The 14,329-nt window shown below is 36.7% G+C and overlaps 1 protein-coding gene across 2 annotated transcripts in view; it reads left to right on the forward strand.

Annotated features, from left to right (window-relative positions):
* Nucleotides 1-412: 412 nt before the first annotated feature.
* Nucleotides 413-14,329, forward strand: part of uckl1b (uridine-cytidine kinase 1-like 1b) — a gene marked incomplete in the record, with an annotated part of 18,676 nt that continues 4,759 nt past the window's right edge. The window contains 8 exon segments of one of the 2 annotated variants that reach the window (XM_024294054.2): nucleotides 413-537; nucleotides 7,718-7,911; nucleotides 8,287-8,393; nucleotides 9,149-9,319; nucleotides 9,502-9,573; nucleotides 10,328-10,517; nucleotides 10,679-10,740; nucleotides 12,572-12,588. In XM_024294054.2, the coding sequence (XP_024149822.1) occupies nucleotides 503-537; nucleotides 7,718-7,911; nucleotides 8,287-8,393; nucleotides 9,149-9,319; nucleotides 9,502-9,573; nucleotides 10,328-10,517; nucleotides 10,679-10,740; nucleotides 12,572-12,588 (848 nt within the window). 2 annotated transcript variants of the gene reach the window in all.

Below are 14,329 nucleotides of genomic sequence, written 5' to 3' on the forward strand. Positions count from 1 at the left end.
TAATTAAGTAGCCTACATTTTTATAAATAAAGCTTGATTTGAATAAGCAATTGTGTCATCAAATGAATTCAAACAGGAACAAATTGAATTTTATTTATTTATTTCTCTTGGTGTCAGCATTAATTTATTCACTAATAATTTAAATATATGATTTATTTTAAAAATGCTTTATATTGACTTTACGAAACAGTGGCTGGCAGTATCTGCACGTGGTTTGCTAAATGTTAGCTAGTTTAGGCACGTATGCGTATGAGTAATATCTGCTGTGCCATACGCATTATCTGCTACCATATTCAGAGTTTTTACCGTACATTTTTTTTAAGTGAGGGTGAAGGGCTCCTGCATTCTGGAACTTGAAGTCAAATCATGGGCTATGGGGGAATGCCGCTCTAGTTGTCATCACGCTCACTTGCCTACATATCCCACAATGCCTTAATGGTTGCGTCACTTCCAATAGGAAACTGTCAACAATCCACTGTTAGCGTGAGGAAGGCTAGCTAATATGGACATCGGAGAAAAAACTTCTGTTTCGAATAGGTAAGAAACTTACCAGATGAAGGCTATTTAAAAAATCCATAATTTGTGAGCTCATTATTTGCCTCAGTTGTTTCATTATTTATTTTTAATTATATGGTTTATTTAAGTGAAGCATCTACACGAAGTGTCACGCTGTCGTACAGTAACAGTAGATGACGGGTGCAAACAACTGAATATTAATGTATAGTTTTGGGTTTATTTCATTTAAACAAAACTCACCACTTTAGAAACTCTTTGGAAGAACCATTTGCATGTACACGAGCCGGCCTCTAAACATGTGTTTAGTCAAAAATAAATAAATAAATATATTGTTAAATAATAATATTAATAATAAAAAAGAATGACATATTTGTTTTGTCATTACGTTTGGACAATAATAACAGTAGTATACCGACTTTATTTATTACACATTGACTGAAACTGTGCACGTGGCGCACGGACCGCATTGACATCCTAACTTGTTAGATTTGGTACAACCCTGAACCACAAGAGGGTGTTACTGTCTTGATCCATGGGGTTAGGTGTTCTCAGCGTGTACAGCCAGACATTCATATTATATAACAGTTTGAAAACTGAAAATTTATATTCAGGACATGCTGCACTTTCAAGGAGTGACCAAGTTTTAATTCATCTTAAATGCACCAATGATTTTACTGAAGTTGCAAGTATTATCAGCCAGTTTAGACTATTATAAACATTTTAAACCTTAAAAAAATACACGGGTGTATGAAGAACTTTATATTCCAGCTGTATATTTCACATTTTGAGTTTGTCTTGGTGATAATTTATAATGTTCAAAATGTCTTTGCCTTTTTCTTGAGGTTAATTGCTAGTTTAACAATAATTGCCCAGCACTAAATGTTTCAATCAACCAGACTGTGTTGAAGGTTTTTTATGCATCTCTCTTATCAGAGTCTGACCTAACTTCTACTGGTAAGATTTTGAGTGCGGGTGTGGACGTTTTATGACACTAATCAGTGGACTGTGTCCCACATGTCAGGTTAGAGGGCTTTACTTTGATGTACTGTACACAGATCCTGTTTTTTCATATGTAGCTTGAGATGTACATGAGGCTGAGTGTGAAACTGTTTTTAAGGCAGCATGTAATGATTAATCGAGTTAACTGATAATTAATTATTACAATTTAACCAAATTGTTCTTAATCTTATCGACTTATACTATTGTAAAATTGTTTAAAAAATTAAATGCATCATTTGTGTAAATAATGGAAAATACTGTTCGGATTGACGCTCGGTAGGTTTATCTTACTGTAATTTTAAAAACAACCATGACAGCCAACAATACCCATGTGATGACAGCAAAAAGTAATCAACCATCATAACCGTTAAATGTGTGGAAACACATTTAACGGTTTAATTTTGCAAAGACATGTAACCATATAGTGTGGTAGAATATTCTATTATGTTCTGTTTGTATTGTTTTGATGTGGAAAAACAACAGTGGGCTGATCTTTATCAAACTAAAATATGAATGGATTTGCCTTTAATTTTTGTTTGTACACATTTTTAATTTAATCTTGATTATCCTGCAAGAAATACAAGGAATCTGGAAAACTTCACCTGCACTGTTCAGTACTAGGTATTTATCTCCGAGTCACACTGGTGGAATTTTCTAATTTCAAGTCAGTGAATTGGATTGTTAAAAATGAACCAATATCGACTATAAATCGTATTTACAAGCAACAAATTATGATACAAATTGAATTGTTACACACCTAACAGGGTGCTTTTAAAAAGGACACACATTTCAAATTGAGTTTGCTGTCATTTAAAAGGCTTTTTTTGTGATTAAACAATTTGAATTACAATTAAAAATTCTAGTTCTATGTGCATTGCAAAAAATAAATATTGAAGAAAGTAGAAAAACAAAACCTTATCAGATTAAGAAACTTTTACTACAGGAAAACAATTTTATTTTATAAAATGTCTTGGTGACAATATTTGTTTTTCCTAAAATAATAATTCTTCATAAGAAAGTTTTTCTTACCCCATTGTCAGATTTTCTTGCTTATTTAAAGTTTTTTTTTTCTTGCTCTGTCATATTTATTATACTGTATCATATTTTTTCATGTTATCCAAAGAGAAAATCAGCAAACATTAGGTTTTATTTAGGGTTCAAAGCAGCAAAACATGAATTTAAAAACATATATTTATGTTCTGTGTTCATATCTGTTGACTACATTTAAAATATGACCAGTTCTCCTACGAATATTCAGACTTTAGTGCAGCTTTCACTCTGCTGTGCCTCACAGAGGTGTTTGAATGTTTGGCATAGCAACGAGCTCAGGCTTCTTGTTTCAGCGTGGCTTTCTTGTGCTGCAGCTGTCCTCTGACTGCACCGAAAAGCTACGGTGGCAGCCTCAAAGCTGTAATCATGATCCCAGAAGCTCCTTTATCTCTTTCTTTTGTGGTTTTTGGAGAAAAAAAAACGCCTGAAATGTTTCAAAACCCTTTGATTTAAATAAAATGTGGTAGATTCTCTGTAGAGATATTTTTTACACAGCCTCTTTTTAACTCTAAGAATAATTCATTTATTGATTGTTCGTTCACACCTGCCCTGGTAGGAATGTGTGTTTGTGGATTTGTAGTTGTGTTGTTGCTCCTTTTCTTATTCAATCATAAATTGTTGGAACCAGTTTGTGGTAAAGGTGTGAGCAGAAGCAGGTTGAGGTTTTGGCTTAGACATTATCCAGAGATGATTCTGACAGGACTAGAAGTTAGTACCCCTGGTGAGGGCAGTTGTGCAAGCTGGTGTGTTGCTGACGTATCCAGACTTGGTTTTTGGCACATAGAGACATTTCATTTCCCCTGCAGGGTACGAGCACAGCACGTCCTCCTGCCCTTCCCCTGTGTTGCCCCGCTCCTCCCCTCTCATTTTTCCCCCTCTTGTCACCTCCCCAACACAGCCTGAGGCGTCCCCCTTGTGACTTCAGTCATCTGCTTCTGTTTGTGACTCTGCTCATTTCTACCCGACTTTGTTTGTTTGTTTATTTGTTTGTCATCATTAGTTTTTCTCCTGTAGAGGGAGGGGTGATCTCTGCTTCTGTTTTGTTTCTTCCTTTACTTTCAAGCACCCTGACTAATAGAGACAGGCAACTCCAGCTCAACGTGTTTGTGTATGTGTCAGTAGTAGAGAGGTCTGGCTCAAACCCGACGCTATTAATACCAGCTAATGAACATAATCTGGAGGCTCAGTTATCCTCTTACGTTTGTTGGCAGGCGGCTGAGGGGAGGAGCACAGAAATGGTGAAAGAGGAGGGAAAAGCGGGGCTGCCCTTCTACGTTCAGCAGTTCTCGTGAACGGGCTGCCTTCACTTTCTTTCTCTTGTGAGAAGAGGGGAAACAGAAATCTAAACAGATGGTTTAGCTTTCGTTTCTCCCAAGTCGACATCCCTCCTCCACCCCTCTATGATCTGTGCTGCACCAGAGTGCTGGTCATTGTGGTCAAACTACAGCGCATACCTGCAGACAGTACTGCAAAATTAAAATACTACGTGTGGAGTACACATATTGGAAGCCTCCTGTATATTCTCTGTAGCTATGAACTCTCTACCATCTTACTCAGGAGCTAGAATATCTGGCTGTTGGACTCTAAGATCTGATGGCAGGTAAGTCACTTTTTATGTTTATTTATTTCTCTTTTAAACCAGATTATTACTCATTTTTGCTTCGTGTAAAAAGTTGAAATTTAATGTGATATTTGACAGTTTTGAAAATGAATAATTTATGTATGTGACAAACAAAAATAGTTTTTTGTCAATGTATTAATCATGTCAAAGATCAACATTAAAAATGCTATTATTTATCAGTTAATTCTCCGTCTGCAGCAGCTGAACATCTGTGAGAATCCTCAAAGAGGTGAATCCTGGCTCAGTCATTAGGCTGTAGGAACACCTCACCGGTGAGGCAGAGCATGATTCAGCACAGCAAACTAGGCTAATCTTTTATGGCACCGAGGTTTGGTTCTAACTGATAACCCCGACTGGAACAGGTCGTATCTCAGACACGCTCTCTTTTGTTGTTTTCCCGACTTTTTCAAAGCCCAGGTGACCCGAGGAGATAAGAGAAATCTCTCCTCTCCCTTGTTTGCTTCACCTTTTACCTCATGACGCTCCACCTTGGGATGTGTATGGCTTAATCAAACATGTATTAGCAGAAATTTGTCTGGATAACAAAGAGTGTTTCAGTGCTATGTCTTACACAATCTGTGGCAATTTTACAATATCCTTTGAATGAAGTGAAGATGTCTCAGAAGTGATTGGACTTTTAATTCTTAACTGGTTGATTGTGAGCATTATTTTTCTGTTTCATTCTGCAAAGATTAGTTTAGTTTGAGGCTATTGGTATATTTTGACAAAACCAGTAAACAGACTGTACAAAGATCCCTCTATTTTGTGCTTTATTATTAATTTTATTTGCTTTAGTCAATGCCTCTAAGGGTCATTCCTACCACCACTAAATAAATATTACTCTTTATTTTTTCACACTTTTTCTGGATTAAATCATGATTCTCGCTGCATACTGCATTACATTTTTAAAAACACTTTTCTGAAAAGCCAATCATTGTGTTGCTGAAGACACGGCTGGACCATTGAGTTCAGTTTGTATAGTTCATGCAAATTCGCTTCAACGCTCTGGATCTTGTCTGATTTGAATAGACTTGCTGGCATTTGTTTGTGAAGACAATTTATCTTATTTACAGCATGGCCTGATTGCAATAGTGTTTACAAGAAATCAGCATCTATTTACAGAAGTAGAAAAGAAGAAAAAAATGTTTTTTTTCTACTAAACTTCCTGGTATGTTGCAGTGAACGCAGGAAATCAAGTTCATCATTGAGAGGGTAAAAAGAGGAAGGGTGAATACTTAAATGTAGTTTTGTTTTTTTTGGTTTTTTATTAAAGATCTCCACTAAAGCAGGGCTGTAGATATGTTTGGGTACATAGCAGCAGAGAAGAGGTAATGTCTGCTTATATATAAATCAGTAGAGAATATGTCTCCCATGATTAGTCAGTTAGTCACGACTATTTTCTTTAGCCTTCATTTAACCAGGGAATTCCTATTGAGATTAAAAATCTCCTTTTCATAGAAGCCCCGGTGGTGAAGAAAGAGTCATACACATGAACACTAAGGGACAATCAACAATATAATTCATATTTAAAACATTCACAAACTGTGCTTCTCACTTCCAATTTTTTGAGAATAATCCTTAACTGGCCTGTAGGAGCCAGATTCTTTAACTTCAAAATAGTTGACGACTAATTTAGTAGTCAATTAGTCGTTAGTTTATCTTTTTTTTATCTCAAACTATGGTGCGGGCTTTCTAATGCCACGTCTGCCATTGTCTTTGCTCTAGGGCTGCCACAATTAGTCAACTAATCGACTATTAAAATAGTCGACGACTAATTTAATAGTCAATTAGTCGTTACTTTATACTATATGGAGTCAGTGTAGTAAAGTTTAAAGGTATAATGGTATTATTCCAGCTTTCAGGACTATTTTGGCATTTATTAAGTGTTTTTTCCAGGGTAGATTGGAGTTTAGCTCGTATTTTTAGCTACATGCTAGCTGTTTTGGCTAATTTAGTCTTTTTTTCCAGTTTTTTAGGCTAATTTGGCATTTAACTCTTATTATAGCTGGCTAAGTTTTCCTCTATTAGCTTTAGCGTTTTTAGCTATCATTTCAGCATCTTCAGTTATCAGCATTAGCATCTTCAGCGGCCAAATTCAGCTTACAGCATTCACACTAGCATTACTGCAGGTAGTGCTATATATCTAGTTTTTAGTTAGTTTAAAGCTGATGATGGTTAAGATGTGTGTTTTACATCCACTTAGCGCATGACCCGACTAATCGGAAAAAATAATCGGTGATTAGTTGACTATTAAAATAATCGTTTGTGGCTGCACTACTTTGCACATGTGCAGTAGTGCTAACTACAGGAAGTTATTGGAAGACTCGGGTACCCTAACAACACGCCAACTGAGTTTGAAAGTAGGAAAGATTATAAATAAAAGACAAAAGTGTCCAATGCAATAACTGCAAGGCAGAACTGGTGTTCCATGGGAGCACTACGGTGATGTATGAACACCTGAAGAGTGACTGAATATGATTATGCTCAAGAGGGATCACAGTCTAGGAAAACTAAGCTAACATGAGCTAAATGTTTTCTGTGCATTTCTGCAACTTCTACCTCATTGGAGAAAAAATATCTCTGCTGAAGGGAACATCTGCTCTCAGAAGAGATCAAGGCTTTCTGTAAGACATGTAGAAATGCTAACTTTCCTGGCGACGACCAAGAGCATCGTACAGTTTGGAATCATATAGAGTCAGAGTTTAGTGAAGTTGAATGCATCAGTGAGCTCACAGCACCAGAAAATGCATTTTTATTTATTTGAGTCAGTGAGATCAAAAGTTTCTCTTTTGTGAAAAATAGTTTGCTTGTTTGTGGCAGCCCTAGTTGAGAATGGGTTTCATAAACACAAATGAACAGAACATATCCTCCTGTTACTGCTGTATTATTTAACTGTGCCTTTAAGAAAAAATATTTTAATAGTATACAGTACTGAAAACCCAGTTTGGTTTGTTAGCGTGATTTTCATCCTCTCATGTTTGCCAAACAAGCTTTTCTAGATGTTAAAGTGGTTACTGGGAGGGCTCTAATCTACTTTGTTTACTTCTCCTTTGACTTATTGGAACTTGTCAGTACACACCTGTAATAGTCATATATTTATATATAATCCTGTACATATAATGTCAGTTACATCCATAGCCTTAGAAAGCAGATCATTGTGATGTTAGAAAACAGTGTGGATCAGCAGATCTCTGCTGTTGTTTTGTCTTCAAGCTGTGACATTTCCATAGTACAGAAAAGCAGTGGTGTTCTGTACTTTTGTTACCTGTAAAACGGTCTACTGCACAAGATTGCACAAAGTTCACTGGATGAAGATTAAAAATATATAAACATTAACTCATAACAACAGGGGTAATACATCAACCTCTGTCTAATCTGGTTTACTGTCACTGAAGTGTTGAAAAGTCAGTGTTTGAGACATAAAACAAAAAGTTCTGCAAATCAACATCTTTTTACGATTACCTGTACGTATGATTTCTGAAGCTTGTTTTCACTTAAAATAAAAATAGTTCTGTGTTTGTGTATTTGCAGTGGGAGCACAGAAGGATCTCTAGACCGGTTACTTCCCACAGTGGGATCAGGCCTTTCCCCCAGAAAAAGGACCACCAGCCAGTGCAAGTCTGAGCCGCCTCTGCTGCGCACGTCCAAGCGGACCATCTACACGGCCGGACGGCCGCCCTGGTATAATGAGCACGGAACGCAGTCTAAAGAGGCGTTTGTCATCGGTAGGAAACTCTCACTTCTCCTGGATTCTGTCTCTGTCCACGTCTGTGTTTGTTTGGATTGTGATATCTCTTTAAAAGATTTGACTTATTTATGCTTTGCAGCTATTTAATATTGATGTTATTTCTAGATATTTAAACGTTTAAGTCTTTTGCTTGATAAAGACATGGTTCTTGTCTGGAAATCTCAGTTTAAAAAGAATCACTTAGTGAAGTTCCAGCTGGGAAGGAAGCGTTTCCCCTCAGAGACACTGGCAGTACTGCTGCCTCACTGCTAGCCTCAGGCAGCCTCAGGGTCCATGTTCTTGTATATGGCAAAGTCATGCTTTGAAAATATATGAAAGCATAACTTAACGTCTGTGTCGATTTGGCACGCAGGTCTGTGCGGCGGCAGCGCCTCAGGAAAAACCACTGTGGCCAGGAAAATCATTGAAGCCCTCGATGTTCCGTGGGTTGTTTTACTCTCCATGGACTCGTTTTACAAGGTATGTATGATCATGCGGTGCGTGTGGTATTAATGGTGGTGCAGAGGGAGCTAGCGCTTACACTTAAATCTTCATTTTTTACACAAAATGTGTATAAAGAGGTCAACGTAAGTGAAACCAGCAAGTGTAAATGGTAAAAAGAGGAAGCATATTTGCAAATATAAAGCAGACCAATCAACAGTCATTCCACTTCCCCATATCATCTCTTTTTACTCTTCTTGTGTCATCCTGTCACGGTCTGACAGCCAGAAAAGAAGTTTGACAGATTTCTCATCTTTGTACTTGAACTCTGCATGCATATTATATTACTTTTCTGGATTTTCTGTCTTCATATTCCTCATAAATGGTCTACTTCTGTTGCTGCTTACAGACCAATCAGAGCTTTTAGGATCCCTGCATCATATTTTGCATGCACGCCACTCACTTGAGACGGCGGTGTTGCTGTTTATAAACAGCCAGAGATATCAGGCCTGAGATTTCCATGCTTGAACAGCCCAAGGACACACACCCCCACACCCACACACACACACACCCCCACACACCCTCATACAACACCAGGTATACGCATCAAATTGGCACACGAGGTTGTCCTAAATTTAGGTTCTCTAACTTCAACAGCAATAGTATTTACGCTTATCATTACGATTACAGCTTTTTAAATTAATTTTAATTGAAAATGGAAGTCAAACACAGATTTTTGGTTTGTTTGTTTGTCTTTATTATGTGTGTTTTTTTTTTTTAATTGTCATTTTCAGGTCTTGTCTCCAGAAGAACAGATCCAGGCTGCTAACAGCGACTACAACTTTGACCACCCTGATGCCTTTGACTTTGATTTGCTTACACACACCCTACGAAAACTCAAACAGGGCAAGAGCGTGAAGATACCGGTGTACGATTTCACGATGCATGGCAGACAGAAGGACTGGGTAAGAGTTTGTAAACTAATCTTTTAGAAACTTTCACTATGATTTCAGTTTATTTTGTTTGACTACATTTTGCTCTCATCATCATTTAATTATAAGCATTCATGCCTTTGCTATATGTGTAGCCTTTGTGTCAGTATAACTTTGGTTTAAATATTTACCCATGATGCTTTTTTCTACTGCAGAAAACAGTGTATGGAGCCAGTGTTATCATCTTTGAGGGGATCATGTCCTTTGCAGATAAAGAACTTTTAAAGGTAGCGTAAATCTACTACTAAGCTAAACTAAGCTCCTCCTTTATTTTTTGAACCCACTTTATGTCAAATATGTTACTAAATCTCAAAAATGTACTGATATGTTTTACATTTTTGTCTAAAAAATGAGCAATCTGCCAAACTTCTTTCATTTGAAAGTTGTATTTTTAACTGTTAATTGTAACTTTGTTTCTGGGTTTAATTCCTACAGTAAATTGATTGGTTGTTATTTTTTGAATTAAATATTTTCTAATTCTGATGCTTAAACTCTGTTATGACACTGATTTAAACCAGTTTTTTTTTGTTTGTTTTGTCTTTTAATTTGACACATTTTCTTCTTATGTCTGAGGAAAATCTGTGTTTTCATTTCAGTTAATTTCTCTATTATAAAATAAAGCATGGGGAGTCTTTTTCTCTGTGGAAAAAACAATATTTTTCTTTGAATTATCAAAAAAAAGCATTTACTCTAATCAATACCAACATTTTATGAAGTTCATCGTGTGGTTAATAGTTAGTATTTAACAAGCAACTAGGTCTTTTTTTTCATTAGTGTGACATATTTTTTAGTTTCAAATGACATAAACCTGTAAAGAAAATCTTAAAAAGTTAAAACCTATATATTTAAAATGTGTTCTCTCCATTTGAACCCGGGGAAGTGGTGAGCTGCAGACACAGCCGCGGTTGGGAACCATTTAGTGTTTTTATCAAACTCCTAATGCATCACTGATGATCTACTTTTTTTTCCGTTTGGCTGCAGTTGCTGGACATGAAGATCTTTGTGGAAACAGACTCCGATATCCGTTTGGTTCGCCGATTAAGGAGGGACATCACAGAAAGAGGCAGAGACACAGAGGGCGTCATCAAACAATACAACAAGTTTGTCAAGCCCGCGTTTGAGCAGTACATCGAGCCTACCATGCGCCTGGCCGACATCGTGGTGCCACGCGGTGCGTGCACACTCATCTTTGTGTTTGCATCAGCATCATGACATTATTTTTAATAATCATTTGGGGCTTCTATAAATGTGTTAGTGCTTCTAAAGTTGTCTGTTTTAGTAGATTTTTAAGGAAATGAATTTAGACAACCTTCTCTGCTCATCATCCTGTAGGTGGTGGCAATATGGTGGCCATTGATTTGATTGTTCAGCATGTTCACAGTCAGCTGGAGGAGGTAAGAGACATCACATTCAGTCTGTAATGTAAAAATCAAATACAAATGCAAACATAATATCATAAGATGAAATATTAAAATAAAGAAGCTTTAGGTAAACCCTTAAGAAGTGGTTATTTTTATTTTTAAATTGAGTTTTAGTACAGTGCGTCAAGATTTGTTGCTCTCATGTGAAGGAGTGGTTGCAGCCATTTTTTTTGTCAGCAAGCACCAGCACGCCCTCTAGTGGACAAAAGAAAAACTGCTGATTTATTAGAACTGATTTATTTTTTTCCTTTTTTGGGGGGGGACTATCAGTTAACTCAGTGATTGTCTTTTATACAATTACTGAGCTTTTAAACTTGAATTTTTATTCATTTAAAGCCTTTTTTTAGCAGAAACATCTGATAAGTTTATATCAAATAAAATGTTGTTTTTATTACATTTCCTCCCACAATGATCATTCTGAATAAAATTAAAAATCACTAAAGATAAAGTTTTAAACACGATTAAGGAAGCAACCTATTTTTAACAGTACTAATAGACTGTTATAACTATAACAACAAAAAAATATTTATATTATTCTAATTCAAACTTATAGACTACCCATATCTTTAAATAAACTGATTTCTTTTACATTTTTCACTGAGGGTTTCCCTTGCGACATGAATTGGAGCATGGAAGATGTATTTTTTCTGTTATTCAGCATCTTTCTGTAATGCTGATGTGTTCCAATGTGTACTTTAAATGTCAGAAAGGAATTTCCCTCTATAATCCTTGAGGACATTTTTAACCCTAAAAAAAAGAGAGGAATTGCCAGTTTTATGTAGTTTGACCATTTTTTAGACCAGGGGTCTGCAACCTGAGGCTCAGGACCTACTAGTGGCTCTTTTATTCCTCCATTTGGCTTTGAAGAGAAATAGTTGAATAAATATAAGGTTTGTTAGTGAAGTTTTATCATGTATTTATTATTTTTTTTAAACTGAGGTGATTTTACATCAGTAAAATTAACATTTTTTTTACTATTGCTGACAATTCACTAAATCAAGTCATTTTACCATTCCTCTAAAATGCACACATGTCAGATAACTTAGCAAAATGTTGGTATAAAGTTAGATTTATTAAAAGAATAAACTCTTATTGGGTCTACCTGCTGCTCAGAGTATAACTGCAAGTAAATTTGACACAGGATGCATTTTATTTTGAAAGGAAGTTGTATATGCTGTTGTCAAAAGTAATATTGAAAACCACAAAAGTATAAATAAAGCGTTTTTTCCTATAAACAGTGAGGTGCGGCTCTCACTACTGGGTTTTTGGTTTGTAAGAAACTGGGCCAAATGTTTTTGGTTTTTTTTTCTTTCTAGCATTATAGGTTGCAGACCCCTGCAACCTTAGACCCTTTTGTACTGAAATGAGTCATTAAACGCTTCGGTTCAGGCAGAGTAATTTCCACGCATAATGCGTCTGATGTGTTTATTTACCTTTAAATTAGCTGTTGATTAGAAGTGCATCGGTTAAAAAAGTTTGGAGAAAAATACTGCATATTGACGCCGCTTTTCTCCTTCAAAATCTACTGGAATGACGTTGATCGTGTTAACGGTTGAAAAGTTACAGTATGATAAAGATTTTGTGTTTAAGCATCACCGGCGACGCCTCAGGGGTTAAAACATTAAATCTAAGTCCTGGTTAATTGTACAGTCTATGATCCCAACGCTCACTAAAGGCACCTTTTTGGACTTTGGAGACCTCTTAGTGCTACAGTGTAGTTTGCTTCTCCACCGTAACCACCGTAACCTGCATGCCACTGATGGAGTGCTGTCTCACTTTCCCTCCCTTCCACAATTGCTTACAGCGTGAGCTCAGCGTAAGGTAGAGTGGCCTTTATACCATTTATCCTTTTTATTTTTCTGATCACAGTAGGGCTGCCACGATTAGTCGACTAATCGACGACTAATCGACTATTAAAATAGTCGACGACTAATTTAATATTCGATTAGTCGTTACTTTATATTAAATGTAGTCAGTGTAGTAAAGTTGAAAGTTATAATGGTGTTATGCTAGCTTATTGGACTATTTTGGCATTTATTAAGGTTTTTTAGGCTATTTTGGAGTTTTTATTTCAGCTACATGCTAGCTGTCTTTGCTAACTTAGGCTTTTTTTAGGCTAATTTGGCCTTTAACTAATATTTTAGTTGGCTATCAGCATCTTCAGCCATCGTCACTAGCATCTTTTGCGGCCAAATTCAGCTTACATTTCATCTATAATGATGCTAGTGTGAATATATATATATATATATATATATAGTTTTTAGTTAGATTAAAATGAATGATGGTTAAGATTTGTGTTTTACATCAACTTTGTGCATGACCCGATTAGTCGACTAATCGGAAAAAATAATCGGTGATTAGTCGACTATTAAAATAATCGTTTGTGGCAGCCCTAGATCACAGTCTCTCCATGTCTACAGCTTCTTTCTGAAAGAGTTGAGCAAAATCTGCCTGGGACTGAAGTGCTGGCTGCTGCCTCTTTTTACCAGACTTCACTTTAAACTATTAGTGAGCAGTCATATGGTTTCTGCTGTAATTTAAGTGATTTATTAGCATTTAAAAAAAAAAAAGCTGCATTTGGGAAAGTTTTGCAGCAGCGTCTTGCAGCCAGCAGTCAGTTTGCGACGGTTTTCCTTTCTCTTTATGATTTTTTTTTTTTTAGAAATGACATCTCGCACTCTTCCTGCCTTCTGTGTCTAAAAATACACCCCGATTCAAGTCGCTGACCCCTCCTTTTTAGAGATAACAAGGGAGCGACTGAACTTCACAGAACGTGTGAGAGAGGAAGCTCTTGTTGACGATCGCATCGCTCAGCCACAGAGAAAGTTTCCAATACCCTACTACAAAGCGCTGAGTTTTTTTCCATTGAATGTCGGCCACAGTATCTGACACAGACAGAGAGAGGAAGTGAGTTTGGTGTCTGTCTTTAGACACAGGATGTGCTGAAATACCAGCCTTTACTGTTCTGCACGGTAAAAGACTGACAGCCACACGTTAGCTTTTTCACCTCCCACGCGTACACACCATGGATGCATGCGTGTACGTATCCAGATCCGATCCGAAGCTGCAGCTCTGAGCATCTGCGCAGGTCTTGCAGCCTGAGGTCACATCTGAATCCCGGTGCAAACGAAATTACCAAATTTAGCCTCACTTAAAAATGTGTTTATATCATCTCAGCTGTCATGCTTTACACTGTGTTTGATGATCTTATATCCCTTCATTCATCTGACGTTTTGTCTCTCCCCATTTTTCCTCTTTTATCTGTTGTCTCTTCTGTTGTGCCCATCGTGTTTCATAAAAAAAAAAAAAAAAAAAAATCTCCCCATAGAGGAAACTTCGCTGGGATATGTGAGCAGATTTGCTACCATTTCTGGTTTGGCTCGCCTGTATCTCAGTGACGATGCAAACATGACTCCATCACAGAGCTCTGAAGACCTATTTAAAAAAAAAACACTAAAACCAACAACATATTTTTTTGGTACTTTAAATTATGATAGTTTTCTGTGCAGATCTGCTTTGTTAAATCTTCCATGATGGCGGTCTGGTTCTGATCTGTCACTGA

The sequence above is a fragment of the Oryzias melastigma genome, linkage group LG7 (assembly GCF_002922805.2).
Source record: "Oryzias melastigma strain HK-1 linkage group LG7, ASM292280v2, whole genome shotgun sequence".
NCBI lineage: Eukaryota > Metazoa > Chordata > Actinopteri > Beloniformes > Adrianichthyidae > Oryzias > Oryzias melastigma.